The sequence below is a fragment of the Siphateles boraxobius genome, unplaced genomic scaffold (genome assembly GCF_051911475.1).
Source record: "Siphateles boraxobius isolate OS27281-9 unplaced genomic scaffold, OSU_SipBor_1 60, whole genome shotgun sequence".
NCBI classification, from domain to species: Eukaryota; Metazoa; Chordata; class Actinopteri; order Cypriniformes; family Leuciscidae; genus Siphateles; species Siphateles boraxobius.
In genome coordinates this window covers 860,001-875,036 of record NW_027509187.1, presented here as the reverse complement: position 1 = coordinate 875,036, position 15,036 = coordinate 860,001, and the positions used below count along the sequence as shown (strand labels likewise).

Here is a 15,036-nt window from a genome sequence, read left to right as displayed (position 1 = left end):
TACGGCAAAGTGCAACATTTTCAGCGCGTTTTAATATCGGCAAAATACAATTATAATGGGAATATTATAATTATGTGATTGAGACATGGATTTTAATTGCGAGACATTTGTTTTTGTAATCAGTCTCTCAAAAATTATATAAAAACTTACGACGTATAGGTCACGCGCCTCATATATATATATATATATATATATATATATATATATATATATATATTGGTTATCGGCTTTAAAGTATAAAGAATTATCGGTTATCGGTCTCAGCGCAACCTTAGTTTCATTATCAGTTGAACCAATGTCCAGCTTTCCTGAACGAGTCCATGTTGAGTCTGAACGAGGCATCTATTGAATGAACCGCATGTGTGAGTGAATCTTGTTGAAAGTGGTGTAAAAAGGACAACTTAAAAAATGTAGTGAACAAATTGTTTCGGTGAATAGATTCAAAAGAGTCGCTTAGATGAATCAAAATCCCCAGCCCTGCTGTAATGCAGTCTGCTAACCACAAAATTGGCCAAACCCTACAAACAAGCGCAGCAAACACGGAAATTACATTTTAAATCACAATCTGTTCTCAGTTTGGTTTGCTTTTGAGTATTTTTGAAGTGCACACATTAGCCAAACTCTTCCCAGACTCCAGAACCACATGAACACGAGTCATCAGTCCCGATCTGGACTTGACCTCCTCTTATTACCTGCAGAAGGTTTGTTCGGATGCGTTTGTCGGTGCACTGCTTGGCGACCTCTTTGGCGAGGCGCGTGACCTCGTCGGAGGCTTTGGCGATGTCTTTGGCACACTGGATGAGCGCCCTCTTATTCCCGCCGCTTCCTCGGACCAGTCGAGACATCTCGGCCATCAGCAGAGCCATGCGCTTGGCGGCGCCGATGATGTCATTACCCTGCAAAAACAGTCATCGTTTAAAATCCTCAAATCCTTTCCTCGCGGGTCAAAATGACCCGAAGCCCTAAAATCATTTTACTTTTTTTTTGTCCAGAAAGCTTATTTTATTTCATTTTGATAATACGTTTTCAATTTTGTAATCAATTTTTTGAGGAGTTTTTTTTTTGTTATTTTTAATTTCGTTTAATCTGTAATAATTTGATAAATAAATAATAAATAGTTTAGTAATTTAAGCACACATTCTTTCAACTTAAATTCAAAATAACTCAAAACTTCATGCATAAACCATTGGGTGTCTTTGCCGAATCTTGTGGAAAAAAACAAACATGATATTTCATGACTCTTGCCACTAGATGGCCTTATAGCTCTACGTGGAACAAATGATCTGTTTCTACTGGGTCCTAAAGTCAGTTCCTCTTCAGTATGCATTCAGACACGCATGTAGACATTATACAATAATTTTTTGGTAAAGTTTTAGCATTTTTAGTTTGAATTTTGAGCATTTTTAGGTTTTTCTATGTGTACTGAAGCATTCCTCGCATTCCATTCAATCCTATGGGGGTCAAACTGACCCGTGAGGGCAGGATTTGTTACTTTTTTAAATTTCAACCACAAAAGTCAACACAAAACAATATTTTTGGTGTGTATTTGTGGTTCAAGTGCAACAAAAGTCCTGGGTATCTTGGACCCCTCTGATTGAACACTCAATTTGTAAAAATAAAAATTTCCGGGTCAAAATCACCCGAGAGAAGGATAAGTGTTTTAAAAACCCGCATGGATCCAAACCCATCCGGCAGACTCTTTGGGACTGACCTTGCTGGACCACTTGCGGGCCTCTTCGTGCAGCTGCCGGGCCGCCACCATCATGGGCTCGCTGATCACCTCTCCGGCCTGCGTCTCCGGGAACTCCTCGTCCTTCTCCTCGGGAGGGGGAGGTCTGGGAGGGGGCACTTCACCCTCCGGCAGGGGCGGCTTTGGAGGAGCCGCGGTGTCGCTGATCTGAAGAACAACCAGCGTTCATGTTTTAACTCTTGCCTGTGTAATGAGTGCATGTTTCACGTGTGTACAGTTTCGGTGTGTATTGAAGCAGTCAAGCAACAGGAGGGTATTTTGTTAATCTTCTCATTTGATTTAAGTGCAGTTGTTGTTTCTAGGAAACCATGTTTGTTTACTTTACTTGTCCCATTCCTGGGAAATTTGTCTAGGATAACATGACATGGCCAGATCTCTCTCTCTCTCACACACACACACACACACACACACACACACACACACACACACACACACACACACACACACACACACACACACACACACACACACACACACACACACACACACACACACACACACACACACACACACTACATAGCACACAATAATTAAGAATATAACAACATTCAAATAATAAAAACTAGCAGCATCCTACATCAAAAACCCTACATTGTTTACTGTGCTCACAAGCTGAAATCTGAAAATTGTTGTCCTATTGTTTAGTTAAAGGGATAGTTCATCCAAAAATGAAAATTCTTCAGTTCACCCAAAAATGAAAAGTCAGTAATTTTTCTCCCCCGCATGTTGTTCCAACCCCGTAAGACCTTCGTTCATCTTCGGGACACGGATTAATATATATTTGATTAAATCTGAGAGCTGGATCACTCCTCCATAGGCTTCTAAGGGATTGAAACTTGTTCCCCGAAAAGTTATTAAAGACATCGTTAAAATAGTCCAAGTGACTACAGTGGCTCAATCTTAAGTTTATCAGGCGACGAGAATACTGTTTGTGTGCAAAACCCCCCAAAAATAACGACTTTATTTCAACTATTCATTTCCTTCTCTGTGGGCCTCGAGTGAGTTCACTAGTGTAACCGCGCAGCGCTTCTGTGTTGTACGTCACACGTAGGCTCACTATTGGCCGACGCTGGTCATGTGTGTGATGCGTGTGACGTACAACACAGAAGCGCTGCGCGGTTACACTAGTGAACTCACTCGAGGCCCACAGAGAAGGAAATGAATAGTTGAAATAAAGTCGTTATTTTTGTTTGTTTTTGCGCCCAAAAAGTATTCTCGTCGCCTGATAAACTTAAGATTGAGCCACTGTAGTCAATTGGACTATTTTAACGATGTCTTTAATAACTTTTCGGGGAACAAGTTTCAATCCCTTAGAAGCCTATGGAGGAGTGATCCAGCTCTCAGATTTCATCACAAATATCTTAATTCGTGTTCCCGAAGATGAACGAAGGTCTTACGGGGTTGAACAACATGAGGGAGAGTAAATACTGACAGAATTGACATTTTTGGGTGAACTATCCCTTTAAGTGCTTCTATTGTTCTCATTTGTAAGTCGCTTTGGCTAACTGTAAACTGTAAACTGTAAAGCGTCTGTGGTGGATCTGACCTGCAGCTGCTCCAGGTCTGGAGGTGGAGGAGGGAAGTCTGGCTCCTGCGGCTGGAACGACTCTCTCACTTTAGCCACGGCACTCAGGATCTTATAGCCCGAGTCCAGGAAGCCCCTCTGAAGGCCTGGCGACGAACACAAGCGTCATAACTACGGCTGCATGATTAACTCGAGACAAGAAACTAAATCGTGTTGTGTGCGATATTCCCAAAAACGTACATCTCCATATTTTCTTGGATTTTATCGACAACGATAATCAGACGATATTTTGCTTAATTGCCATTTGGGTAACACTTTACAATAAGGTTCATTAGCTAATGTATTAACTAACATGAACGAACCATGAGTAATACATTTGTTACTGTATTTGTTAATGTTAGTTAATCAAAAATAAAGCTGTTCATTGTTTGTTCATACTAGTTCACAGTGCATTAACTAATGTTAACAAGATTTTAATAAAGTATTATTAAATGTTGAAATTAACATTAAGAAAAATAAATGCTGTATAAGTGCATTTCATTATTAGTTCATGCTAACTAATATACCTTATTATGTATGTACTATTGTATTGTATTGTATTGTACTAATGTACTATTAAACGTAAAGTGTCACCGTCATCTGTTTATTGTGCAGGTTTAGGACTGGCATTGACAGCTGACTCATAAAGATTTTGATGTTCTTCATAATCTGTATGGTGGTCAGTTCGCAGCAGTGACAGAAATGATTTTTTCCAATGAGTTTAAATAGATTTTTATTTTTCATGGGCATTTTTACCTTTATAAAGCCCTATTTTTAGCCTAATTAAATGCATGCAGCAGTTTTTGTCTCAAATTCTTACATTCAATTAATTAAATCAATTAGAATAATAAGACACTAGGGCTGTAGCCAATCAAATGAAATCCGTATCAATAAAATTGGTCTTTGCAATGCAGAGGAAACACAGAAGCTGCATATACACTGACTGTTTAATGCAGCTCAGAGGGACATGAACGCATTTAACCTGCAGTTACAAATGCAGAAATAATGTTTCTATGCTCTTAACATAAAACGTTGAGTAATGATATTTTGGAATGATTTAAAAAATGAAAAGATATTTCAAATATGAAATTAAAACCACCAGTAGGTGGCAGCAAATCACTGTTAATGAGTGAGTCATTGAGTTTCAACCGATTCATTCGAACGGGTGATTCATTCAGAAACGAAGCATTTGACTGTCTAAATGAGTGAGTCATTAAATTATTAATTCAAACGATTCGTTCATTCACTGCCGTGTTTTGCTCAGAGATTACTGTGGCTTTGTTTGGAACTATATATTAGTTGGCAAAATTGGAGCAAAAACAGGCAATATTGTGTCTAAAATCTAAGTCACTTAATATTAACTTCTTGTTTATTTAACCATTGTATAAAATCAACATCACATTTGTAATCATGCTGATATTTGGAGAAATAAGGTACTCTTTTGTGTGATGTTAACTATATTAAATTATATAAATGTAAAAGACATACAGATGCATTTTAATAGAGTAAATAACACAGTGAAAGTGTGCGCTCTAAATGCACAAGCGCACTAGTCTAACCTACTAGACTATATCACGTAGTGTGTGTGCGATCTCTCGAAGTGTTTAAAGTGAGGGACATACTCAATGTCAGATCGCACATAATTTAAACAACAATCACGATATTATTGAAGACGATATATATCACACGCCCCTAATATGACTTAGTTTTTAAATAAATTTAAATAAATATGCAATGCGTGTTTCAGACAGAAGCGCAGCACGGTGTTTATTTACAGCTCATTTCCCGCCTGTGTTTTCAGTGTCTCGATTCACAATAAATGCCACATTCCCAAACTTAAAAAGGGGCTTTTGTCAACCAAAGGGTGGTTGCTTTCAGACCCAATTCAAAAAGCCCAACTACAAGTCTCTATCATGTAGTGGCATCCACAATGAAGTGAACTTCTTTCTGTGGCCCAGTCCCAATTCGCATACTATCCGTCCTAAATAGTATAGAATTAGTACGTCCCAAATCGTAGTATGTTGAAATGAGTGTTTCAAAGATACCCGGATGATCTACTATTTCCGGTCAGAATCCGAAGTGCAGATCCGTGAACACACTAACGGGTAATATTACCCACAACCCATCGCGAGTTGGATGAGGATTCAGTTAGAACTACAAACACGAGTGAAAAGTGTTAAAAAACTACAGACATGGAGGACGCGCGAGTCAGGCGGTTATGTAGAGAGGTTTAGATAAAGGGGTTTGAGTGGGTAATTATCAGTATCTAACCTGACGAAAAGGTATTTATTCAACGTTGTCTACATTATATTGCATCTGCAGCAGCATTGTGAACTTTTGTAAAGATACGTTTAACCATTACCTTTTAAATGCATCATTATATTCAAATTGTAAATACATGTGGAGAGACCCCCGCATGAAAGACCCACGACTGGCAGATGAACGTGCGACTACATTTCTCTCCGAAACGGTAGGAAATCAAATTAGAGGAGGATTTTAACTGTGATGAGATGATTGACAGGGCAGTTTATGGTGACCGGATGATTGACAGCGCCGTTTACGGTGACAGCATGCACGCAATGATTGATTGTATGTCCCAAAGCTTGCCTACTCTTTTGCTACACACTCAAAAGTACATACTTTTTCTTCACAAAAAGATTACATACATTTAGGTCATAGTACAAGTAGGCGAATTGGGACTGGGCCGAAGTGTCTCACCTTGGTCCTGTATGTTGCCGGCCACGGCTTTGGCGTCCATGACCATTGGTGAGATGGTTCTGCTGAGCTCGTCGGAAGCCGCTTTCACAGTTTCTCTGAACTTCGGGTCCTCTGAGTTCTCTACCTCTCGTTTTGCCACCAGCAGGATCCGATTGGCTCGTCGGGCGATGCTGGTTGCCCCGGCGACCAGCATCTGAGGCTGGTGTTTGGCCATTGCTACCTGACACTTGTCCAGATCTTTCTTAATGGCGTCTTCTGATGCATCCAACAGAGACCTGGTGTCGATCGCTTCATCCACCAGCCCTGAGGAAGAGAGACCGTCAGGATCTGTTCTAGAAGCTTAAATTAATGTAGATCATTTCTGAACATTATAAACAACAGTAAAAATTGTCCCTTTGTGATTTCAACCTTTTTGTAGTATTTTTTTCACATAATTTCTTCAAATTTATTTTTATCTGTTGAATACTGTAAGCAAAGGAAATAATATGAAACGGTTTTTGATAACTTTCTGGCTAAAATAACCATTTGTGGATCAAGTACTAGGATAATTACTGAAAATAAAATAAAATAATAAATTGTAAATTAATTAAAAATAAAATGTAAAATAAAAATACAACAATAACAAATATGCAATTAAGTATAAAAAATTAAATAACTGAAAATAAATACTTTAGATAGATTAAAAATAAATAAATTGTAAAAACGTAAAATATATTTAAAAAAGTTAAATAAACAATATACAATATATAAACAATATAAAATTATACCATATAAAATTTAAATAAAATTAAATAAATAATAATAAACGCATTTATACAAATACATAGATATATACTGTATAGATAGAATCTCTTCTCACACAAAAAGATTATTACTCAAAATAAAATAACAAAATATAAAATATAAAATTAATTAAAAAATGTAATGTGAAATGAAGAAAAATTAATACACATTTAAAAAAATAATAATAATAAAAATAGAACAAAACAAAATATATATTTTTTTAAATTAACAAATACAAATACATTTATACAAATAAATGGATGGTTGGATAGACAGATAGACAGATAGAGACAGACAGACAGACAGACAGACAGATAGATAGAGAGATAGATAGACAGACAGACAGACAGATAGATAGACAGACAGATAGATAGATAGACAGACAGATAGATAGAGACAGACAGACAGATAGAGACAGATAGAGACAGACAGACAGACAGACAGACAGACATATATATATGGTTGTCACCTGTCATTTTCTCGACATTGTCGATCCACTGATTCTTCATGGTCTCGAAGTGCTCATAAGCCGCCTGGTTCCCAGGATTCTTCAGGAGGATTCGAGCAGCGGAGATGACCTGCAGGACAACACCTGTCAGAATCACACGCATTTACCCAGAGGGAACATGAACGGCAGCGCCGGCCGGTGTGTCACCTGTGGCGTGAGGTCTCGGGCTGATTTGACGGCTGCCTGGATTCCCTCCACCGTGCTCCTGTTAGCGGTGCCGACGGCGGCGGCTTTCTCCGCTGTGGCGCCCAGACGGCCCGCGTGATTCTCGAAGTTAGCGGCCCGTTCCTCAAACACCTGTTCACATCAGAACACACATGATCAGTCACACAGGAGCACGATCTCACGCCAGCATTATAGACCACAACCATATATATATATATATATATATATATATATATAAAACCAGTTAGGTTTTTTAATGAAGTTGTGTAAGTTTTTGTATGTATTGATTGTTTTTAATGTTCAATTGTCCATTTCTGTTGTTTATAATGTGCAATTGTGGCAAATGAGTTTCCCCTTATGGGGATTAATATAGTTTTCTAGTCTAAGGTAATCATTAGAGAGTGTGTGTGTGTCACCTCTTCTCTGTTGGGTGTGTCTGGCGGGGCCGTCGCCGCCACAGCCAATAGTTTGACAGGTGTTGTCGTGTCGCTGAAGATGTCAGACACTTCTTGAGTCATGGCTTCCTGCATTTTACCCTTCAGATCCTGCAACAAACAATATATTTTCAAAAGTCATTTATTCCTGTGATCAAAGCTGAATTTTCAGCATCATTACTCCAGTCTTCAGAGTCACATGATCCTTCAGAAATCAGTAAATTATGATGATTTGGTCTAGAGAGGAAGTTTAATATTCACTCACCAGCAGGTGGAGCTCTTTACTATATTGTTCTGCATGTGTGATATTAAATATGATGGTTGGTTATTCTGTTTTTTTAAAAAATAGTGATAGTTGTGTATATGCATGTACATTAAAGGGAGAATTTTCTACACTTTTTTACAGCATTTTTTTTATGTGAAGTCCACAAGTTAGTCGAGGTTTCTTGCATCTTAATTAGTTTTTCATGATAATTTTCCACTCTCTCTTTGACCTTTATAATTAACTACTTTTGCTACTGTACCTTTAAGACTTTTATATGTAAACTACCTCTGTTAAATTGTTATTGTTAACTAAAATATGTATATACTGTGGTGGATTTTTTAATAGATAAAGATTAATTATGTTGCTAACCACAAAGATATGAATTATACTAACATTTCGTGATAAGTTCTAACACTTCCTTTCCTTCTATGTCTGAGGATGACTAAAACTTCAACAATAAATCTAAATTGAGCTTACTTCCTTTTTTCTCTAGGATGCAGCCATCAGACGAACTCTAACCTCCTAAAACTTTTGACTTAATATTACTTTGGTCAAAGGAACTTTGAAATTGGACTATGATTGATTAAAATATTAACCCCTCACAATATTTTTTGATGATACAGGATATTTTTGCTGATGTTACTAACAAAGGGTAATGAAAGGGGGGACTTGCTTTGATAATGCAACCAATCGTGATGATTAATAGCATGACATGTTAGTCATGATGATTCTGTTTTTGAGATGTCTGGGTTTGAAAACTCGTGGTAATGCATCATGTTACATTATAAAAACTGTTGTATCCGTGTTTACCGGTGGGATTCTCAATGGGATTTGTCAGAGATCCACCCGCCTTGCTTCTTCTAGGGAGATTCTCTGAGAACTGCTCGAGAACTCTCCTCGCCGTGATTAAAGCATTTGAAGGACATTTTCTGGAGTCTGTCTGCTATTTTCTGCTGCGCAGCAGGGTGAGTTAGAAAACAAGTTAGAGTTTAGGGAACGAAAGGAAGCAAAACTTCCGGTTGAAAGGGTACGCTGGCGCGTTTTGCCTGCCACTCCTCTCTCCGTTTGTTTTTATTATTTTATTGTTATTGATGAGTATTCATTAAGAGTTTTGGAGTATGCGGAAAATGCCCATTTTATCGTGATGTGGAATCACGCTTCATCCGTTGGATTACTGCTTTTATGCCGCTTACACATGTAAAATCCATGGGTGATGGGGCTTTTTCTTCGAATGCTCCGAAACGTTGGAATTCCCTTCCAGCTGAGATTAGGCAAGCTGAATCACTTCGTGTTTTTAATTCATCCCTTAAAACTTATTTGTTTAGGGTAGCTTTAACATAATTGTTCGTAATTGCCATATTATTATTAATCGAACATGTTTTTATTTGCGATTTTATTTTTCTCTGTCATTAATGCATTGTCTGTATAATTATGTGTTTTATCATGTTTCTTACTCTTGTGAAGCGCCTTGAGATGCTCCTTTTAAAGGCGCTATAGAAAATAAAGTTTATTATTATTATTATTATAACTCAGAGTATAAAGGTTATTAAGTGTCGACGGATGCTAAAAAGGAAGTTTGTTAAGTGTCGACGAGAGACGCTTGGGTGATGACTGGGCACCCCAAATAAATTTATTTACGAAAATAATTAGGTTCCAGGTACGCAGTTAGGTTTAGGGAAAAATCTACAACAATATGAATGTATATATATATATATATATATATATATATATATATATATATATACACACATATATCTGAAATTAAAATGAAAACTGAATATCTAAAAATAAAAGCTAATTAAAAAAGTAATTAAAGAAAAAAATAGCATATACATTTAATAAAATAGCTCTGTTATGATAGTTCACACAACTTTATCAAGTCATTAAAAACTGAATGTATGTTTACATGTAAAATTTGCTAATGAGCTCATGGTTGTGATGTGAGAATATTTCTGAATGTTGTTTGTGGAGGTCGGGCTGAACTGGGAAGCAGGTTCTTGTATTGTTAGCATGAGTTAAGCAGTCGATGTCTTACTTTGAGAGTGTCCTGCAGCTGGTGAGCGACGGCGCGGGCCTGTGGACCGTCTCCCTCTCCGCGGGCCGCTAGCTCGGCTAACTGACCCATCAGATGCTCCACCTCCTCACATTTACCCAAGAGCTCATGCCTGTGGGACGCCGGCAACGCATTGGCCAGGCGACGCCCCTCGGCAACCAGCCCACGAATAGCAGCCTGACCTACAGGTACAGATGACAATGTTGATGTTTGAGCATGAACAAGGTTTCAGGAGTTCTTCTCTATATCAGTGTCAGTGTCTCTGAACTCCTGAAACGCCTCCATTGTAGTCTTGAGTTTCTTCCGGGAACACGTCACAATATTCCTCATTTAAATAATTCATACAAAGAATAAATGGGCGGGGCCATGTTGAGTTAGTAGTGTGTCGAAACCAAGCGGCAACCTCCATTCTCTCTCTTTAAACCAACACGGATGCGACTTAAACTGCAATTCATCGACAGGCTTCAAAAGAGAGTCTAATCCCATAAACCCCGTGTTAAAATGCCCAACTTTATAGCAGAAAAAAACATGTTTACAGCCTGGTACAAAAAGTGGTTTTGGTCTATATAGCTAATTTTGCCCTTCATGACGACTGTGAGGGGTGAATTTTTTTTTATAACTCATCCGTTTAAATAATATTAAGCCTTAAAGTTGTGCATAATTAAGGGCGTGGCTACTTGAGTGACAGGTGGATTGCCGCTGATGTCACTACTAGCCGCTTGTCTGGTCTCTGTTAGCATCACGTCACCTCAGCTAATCCGCCACGCTGCCCATTTTCGGTTATCCGGGAGTGAGGCGCTGCCAAGATGGCGACGGCCGGCTCCGCCCACTTTGGGCTTCAAAAATGCTCTTCAGAAACACTACATCCATATATTTTTCCACAGTCTATGATATAAACTGACATTTATGGTAAGGGGCGGGAGATTTCCCAAACATGCTTGAAGCACTTGACCAATCACAATACACTGATCCAGCCGACCAATCAGAGCACAGTTTGCTTTTCAGAAGGAGGGGCTTCATAGAGACAGGAAGTAAACAGAGCGTTACTGACAGACTGGGAAGAGAGAAGCCGCAACAATGGAGAATATAAACATTCAAGCATGAAAAGGGCATAACAGGTCCCCTTTAAAGTAAACAGTAGTGTTGATGCCATACGAGAGGCTGATGAGAGACGCACCGACTCCGCTGTCGTCCAGCGTGGGGTTGTCGATCCATCTCTGAGCCTGCTCGATCTTGCCCTCCAGGTGAACCGCTGCTTTGGCCGGGCGAGTGTTGGCCACGGCTTTGCTGGTTTTGGACTGGAGATTCTGCAGAGCTGTGGCGATCTGTTTGGCCAGCGCTCGAGCCTCAGGGGAATCACCCTTACCTCTGAACACACAGCAGGGGAACACAAGATGAGCTCATTTACAGCTCACAGTGCATCGTTCTGGATCAGGAGCGTTCACAATGACCTTCCACTAAAGCCTCATTCAAGCAGGGAAGAAATTTAATTAATCTAGACCCAACATACATATATATATATATATATATATATATATATATATATATATATATATATATATATATATATATATATATATATATAGGGTCTAGATTATTCTATAGATTTTTTTTAATTCCAAGCTGTTTATATAAATAAACAGAATAGAGAAAAAATCTCAGGCTAAATAAATATTATTATTTAAATTTTATTTTATAAAATTATAAAAAATTAAATGAATGATGTATTACTATAGTAATAATGCTGTTGTACTGTAAAATATAAAAAAATAAGAATTTTATAATAATAATAATCATTGGATTAGTTTGTCTGGTTAATACAATCAAATCTTTAAGATACTTTAAAAGTTGTTCTTGAAGAACTAAGTAACAACTAATAAAACAATTTAATATACTTCTGAATGTTTTTAAAAATATCATAGAACATTCAAACTTTTTTTTGATTAGCACATATAAAATGTAAATACTATTAATATTATGTTTGATTTAAAAAAAATGTTTTTGATAAAATTATTTAAACAAATGCATAATATTTTGTAAAAAAAATTAAATGTAAAAAATGTCAATATCCTTTTTGATGAAAATATTTAAACAAATACAACAAATTTAAACAAATTTAATAAAAATAAATTTAAACTAGTATAAAAATATAAATGTAGGATGTTAAAAATAAAAATAATTTAGAATATTTATAATTATCATTTATTTAAAATAAATTGTAATTAAATTAATTATTTTAAAATTAAGTAAATATTATTTTTAAACTCAAGTACAGTAACCGTGTCAACAAAAGACACGCCGCAGCTCATCTGACACACACACACACACACACACACACACACACACACACACACACACACACACACACACACACACACACACACGATGTGCAGAACGTTGCTTAGCAACAGTCAAACAGTCAACAGTCAAACAATGGGAAAGCAGGATTCCTCATGTGGGAAGCAATGGAACATCACACTAATATTCCACAGATTCGTGCCAAGAATGCCCACAAAGCTTCAACTCAAAGTCAAGCTGTTGGAGGTGTACGTACGCTTTCTTGAGCTCGGAGAGTTTGGCGGTGAGCGCTGAGATCTCGCTCATGTTGCGCAGGATATCGTCGCGTTCCTTGGGATCATCGCAGAGATCCGCGATCTTCCTCGATTCTCCCAGAAGAGCCTTGATGTTCTCCTCTCCTTCGGGACCGCCGTGTGGATCCGCCAGCCAGTTCTGCCGTCCACAAAACACAAACACCACTGCTTACGCCATGTTTTCTCTCTTTTTATTATTATTTTTTATTAATCAGACAAAGCTGAAAGAAAAATCTCTCTGGCTGAGAGAAAAACAGCCAGATATAGATATATAGATATAATAGTGTATACAGGTACAGTGATATTTTTAATGATTAGATGGGCTAACGAATAGATTATTCCAGTGTGATATAACAACATTTTTGATTTTATGTATATATTTATTAATATATACAGGTGAAACGCGAAAAATTTGAATATCATGCAAAACTTCATGTATTTCAGTAATTCAGATTAAAAGGTGAAACTAATATATTTAGTATATATAACTATATACACATATGCATGATTATACTTTTCAGAGGGCCGATATTTCTGTATTTAAAATCCTTTTTTTATTGATTTCATGTAATATTATAATTCTTGGAGTTTTAGAATTTGGGCTTTTCATAAACATAAGCCATAATCATCAAAATTATAACTTTTGCATGATATTCTAATTTTTCGAGTTTCACCTGTATCTGTGTGTGTGTGTATATATATATATATATATACATATTTAATGTTATAAAAATATATAGATAACAGTATATAGACTTAAACTCACTGTGTGAGTGATTAATATATATATATCTAGGCAATTTGAAACAATAATAATAGTTGTAGTAATAGTTGTAATAATAATAGTGGTAGTAGTAGAAGCAGCAGCACCATAGAAACATTAACTACACTGACAAAAATGTTCAAAATAATAATAAAAATAATATAATCTCAGTTTTATGGGACTTTTGACTTTCAGTACTCTCTAGTTCTGAGAGCTATCTCTCCGTTTTATACATGATTTTGGACACCATCAAACTCTCAATCTTGCAAAGATTTAATCGCATTTAACTTGGTGATTAGTTCTTCCTCTGAAGTGCTTTCTGTACCCAGTAAATACGGTTTAGAAATGTATGTAATCAAACTGAGGCCATGTCCACACTAACATGTTTCGTTTAAAAATGTATCTTTTTCTCTCCGTTTTGGCCTTCGGTTCACACCGAAACGTTTTTATTAATGAAAACGTAATTTTCGCATTGTAGGACTGTGAGGTATTTGAAAACGATGACGTAAGTTTAGTCATGTGACGCATATTGTACCAATGGATATTAATGTTTATAGCGGTATTGTGCCTGTTATGTGCTTTTCACTTTCACACTGTTGCTAAAATATGCTCTTCATATCACAGTTTAAAACACACCGTTGTGTTTTAAACCAAACATATAATGGTGAGTGAGTGAGGCCTGGACGCTTCATGCTGAGATATTTAGCAAAATAAAATGATCCTGCCAGAAGAATTGCGCCAAAACTTTATTATTTATTTTTCCATCTGTATCATCTCAGTGAGCTTTTGTGAGGGTTTACACATGCGCAATAAGGTGAATTTGACGTTTTCAGGCGTTTTTTTCACCTCGGAAAACGCTAGTGTGGACGGAGAGCGTTTTTAAACGAAAACGCCGTTTTGAAATGTCTCGGATTAAATTTAGACGTAGCATTATGCCCCGTTTATATGAAGGGAAGACGCAGATATTTCCCTGCGGTTTGGCCTCTCATTTACACGAAAACCCCGTTTTTATCACAGAAAACGATTATTTCTAAAAACTCCGGCCAAAGTGGAGATTTCTGATAACGCCGGTTATGTGTTGCCGTGTCAACTGGGAGAAACAAACGTCACATTATGTGCCAGAAAATGCTTAACGTCATGTGAGCGCCCAGTTTGGCATAGTTGTGATGGCGCTGGACGGCGTATTTATGCGGGTTGATGTAAATGACAACTTTTCTGAAAATGATGTTGTGTGCACGATGTTATTATTGAGGGGAAATATTTGTTTCTCTAAATACCCGGCTATGTGTAAATGTGGCAATTAGACAGGGGTGGGATTCATCCAGACAGGACGTGTTCCCAACAAACACGCTCACCTGAGCGGCGTCGATTCTCTTGGCGATGGCTTGTTTCGAGCCGGTCATGGCCTCCAATTTACGCGCCGCGTTTTCCACTTTCCCCGT

General features: G+C 37.4%; 1 protein-coding gene across 1 annotated transcript in view; it reads right to left on the bottom strand.

Annotated features, from left to right (window-relative positions):
* vclb (vinculin b) overlaps nucleotides 1-15,036 on the bottom strand; it is a 46,148-nt gene that overhangs the window by 1,605 nt on the left and 29,507 nt on the right. Inside the window, exons 9-19 of the mRNA XM_077209252.1 lie at nucleotides 14,950-15,036; nucleotides 12,795-12,970; nucleotides 11,418-11,608; nucleotides 10,223-10,422; nucleotides 7,905-8,033; nucleotides 7,471-7,620; nucleotides 7,285-7,393; nucleotides 6,033-6,335; nucleotides 3,297-3,421; nucleotides 1,712-1,897; nucleotides 693-896 (exon numbers count right to left, since the gene is read on the bottom strand). The exon at nucleotides 14,950-15,036 is cut by the window's right edge and continues 67 nt beyond it. Of these exons, the coding sequence (XP_077065367.1) occupies nucleotides 693-896; nucleotides 1,712-1,897; nucleotides 3,297-3,421; nucleotides 6,033-6,335; nucleotides 7,285-7,393; nucleotides 7,471-7,620; nucleotides 7,905-8,033; nucleotides 10,223-10,422; nucleotides 11,418-11,608; nucleotides 12,795-12,970; nucleotides 14,950-15,036 (1,860 nt within the window). The remainder of the gene's footprint in view (nucleotides 1-692; nucleotides 897-1,711; nucleotides 1,898-3,296; nucleotides 3,422-6,032; nucleotides 6,336-7,284; nucleotides 7,394-7,470; nucleotides 7,621-7,904; nucleotides 8,034-10,222; nucleotides 10,423-11,417; nucleotides 11,609-12,794; nucleotides 12,971-14,949) is intronic.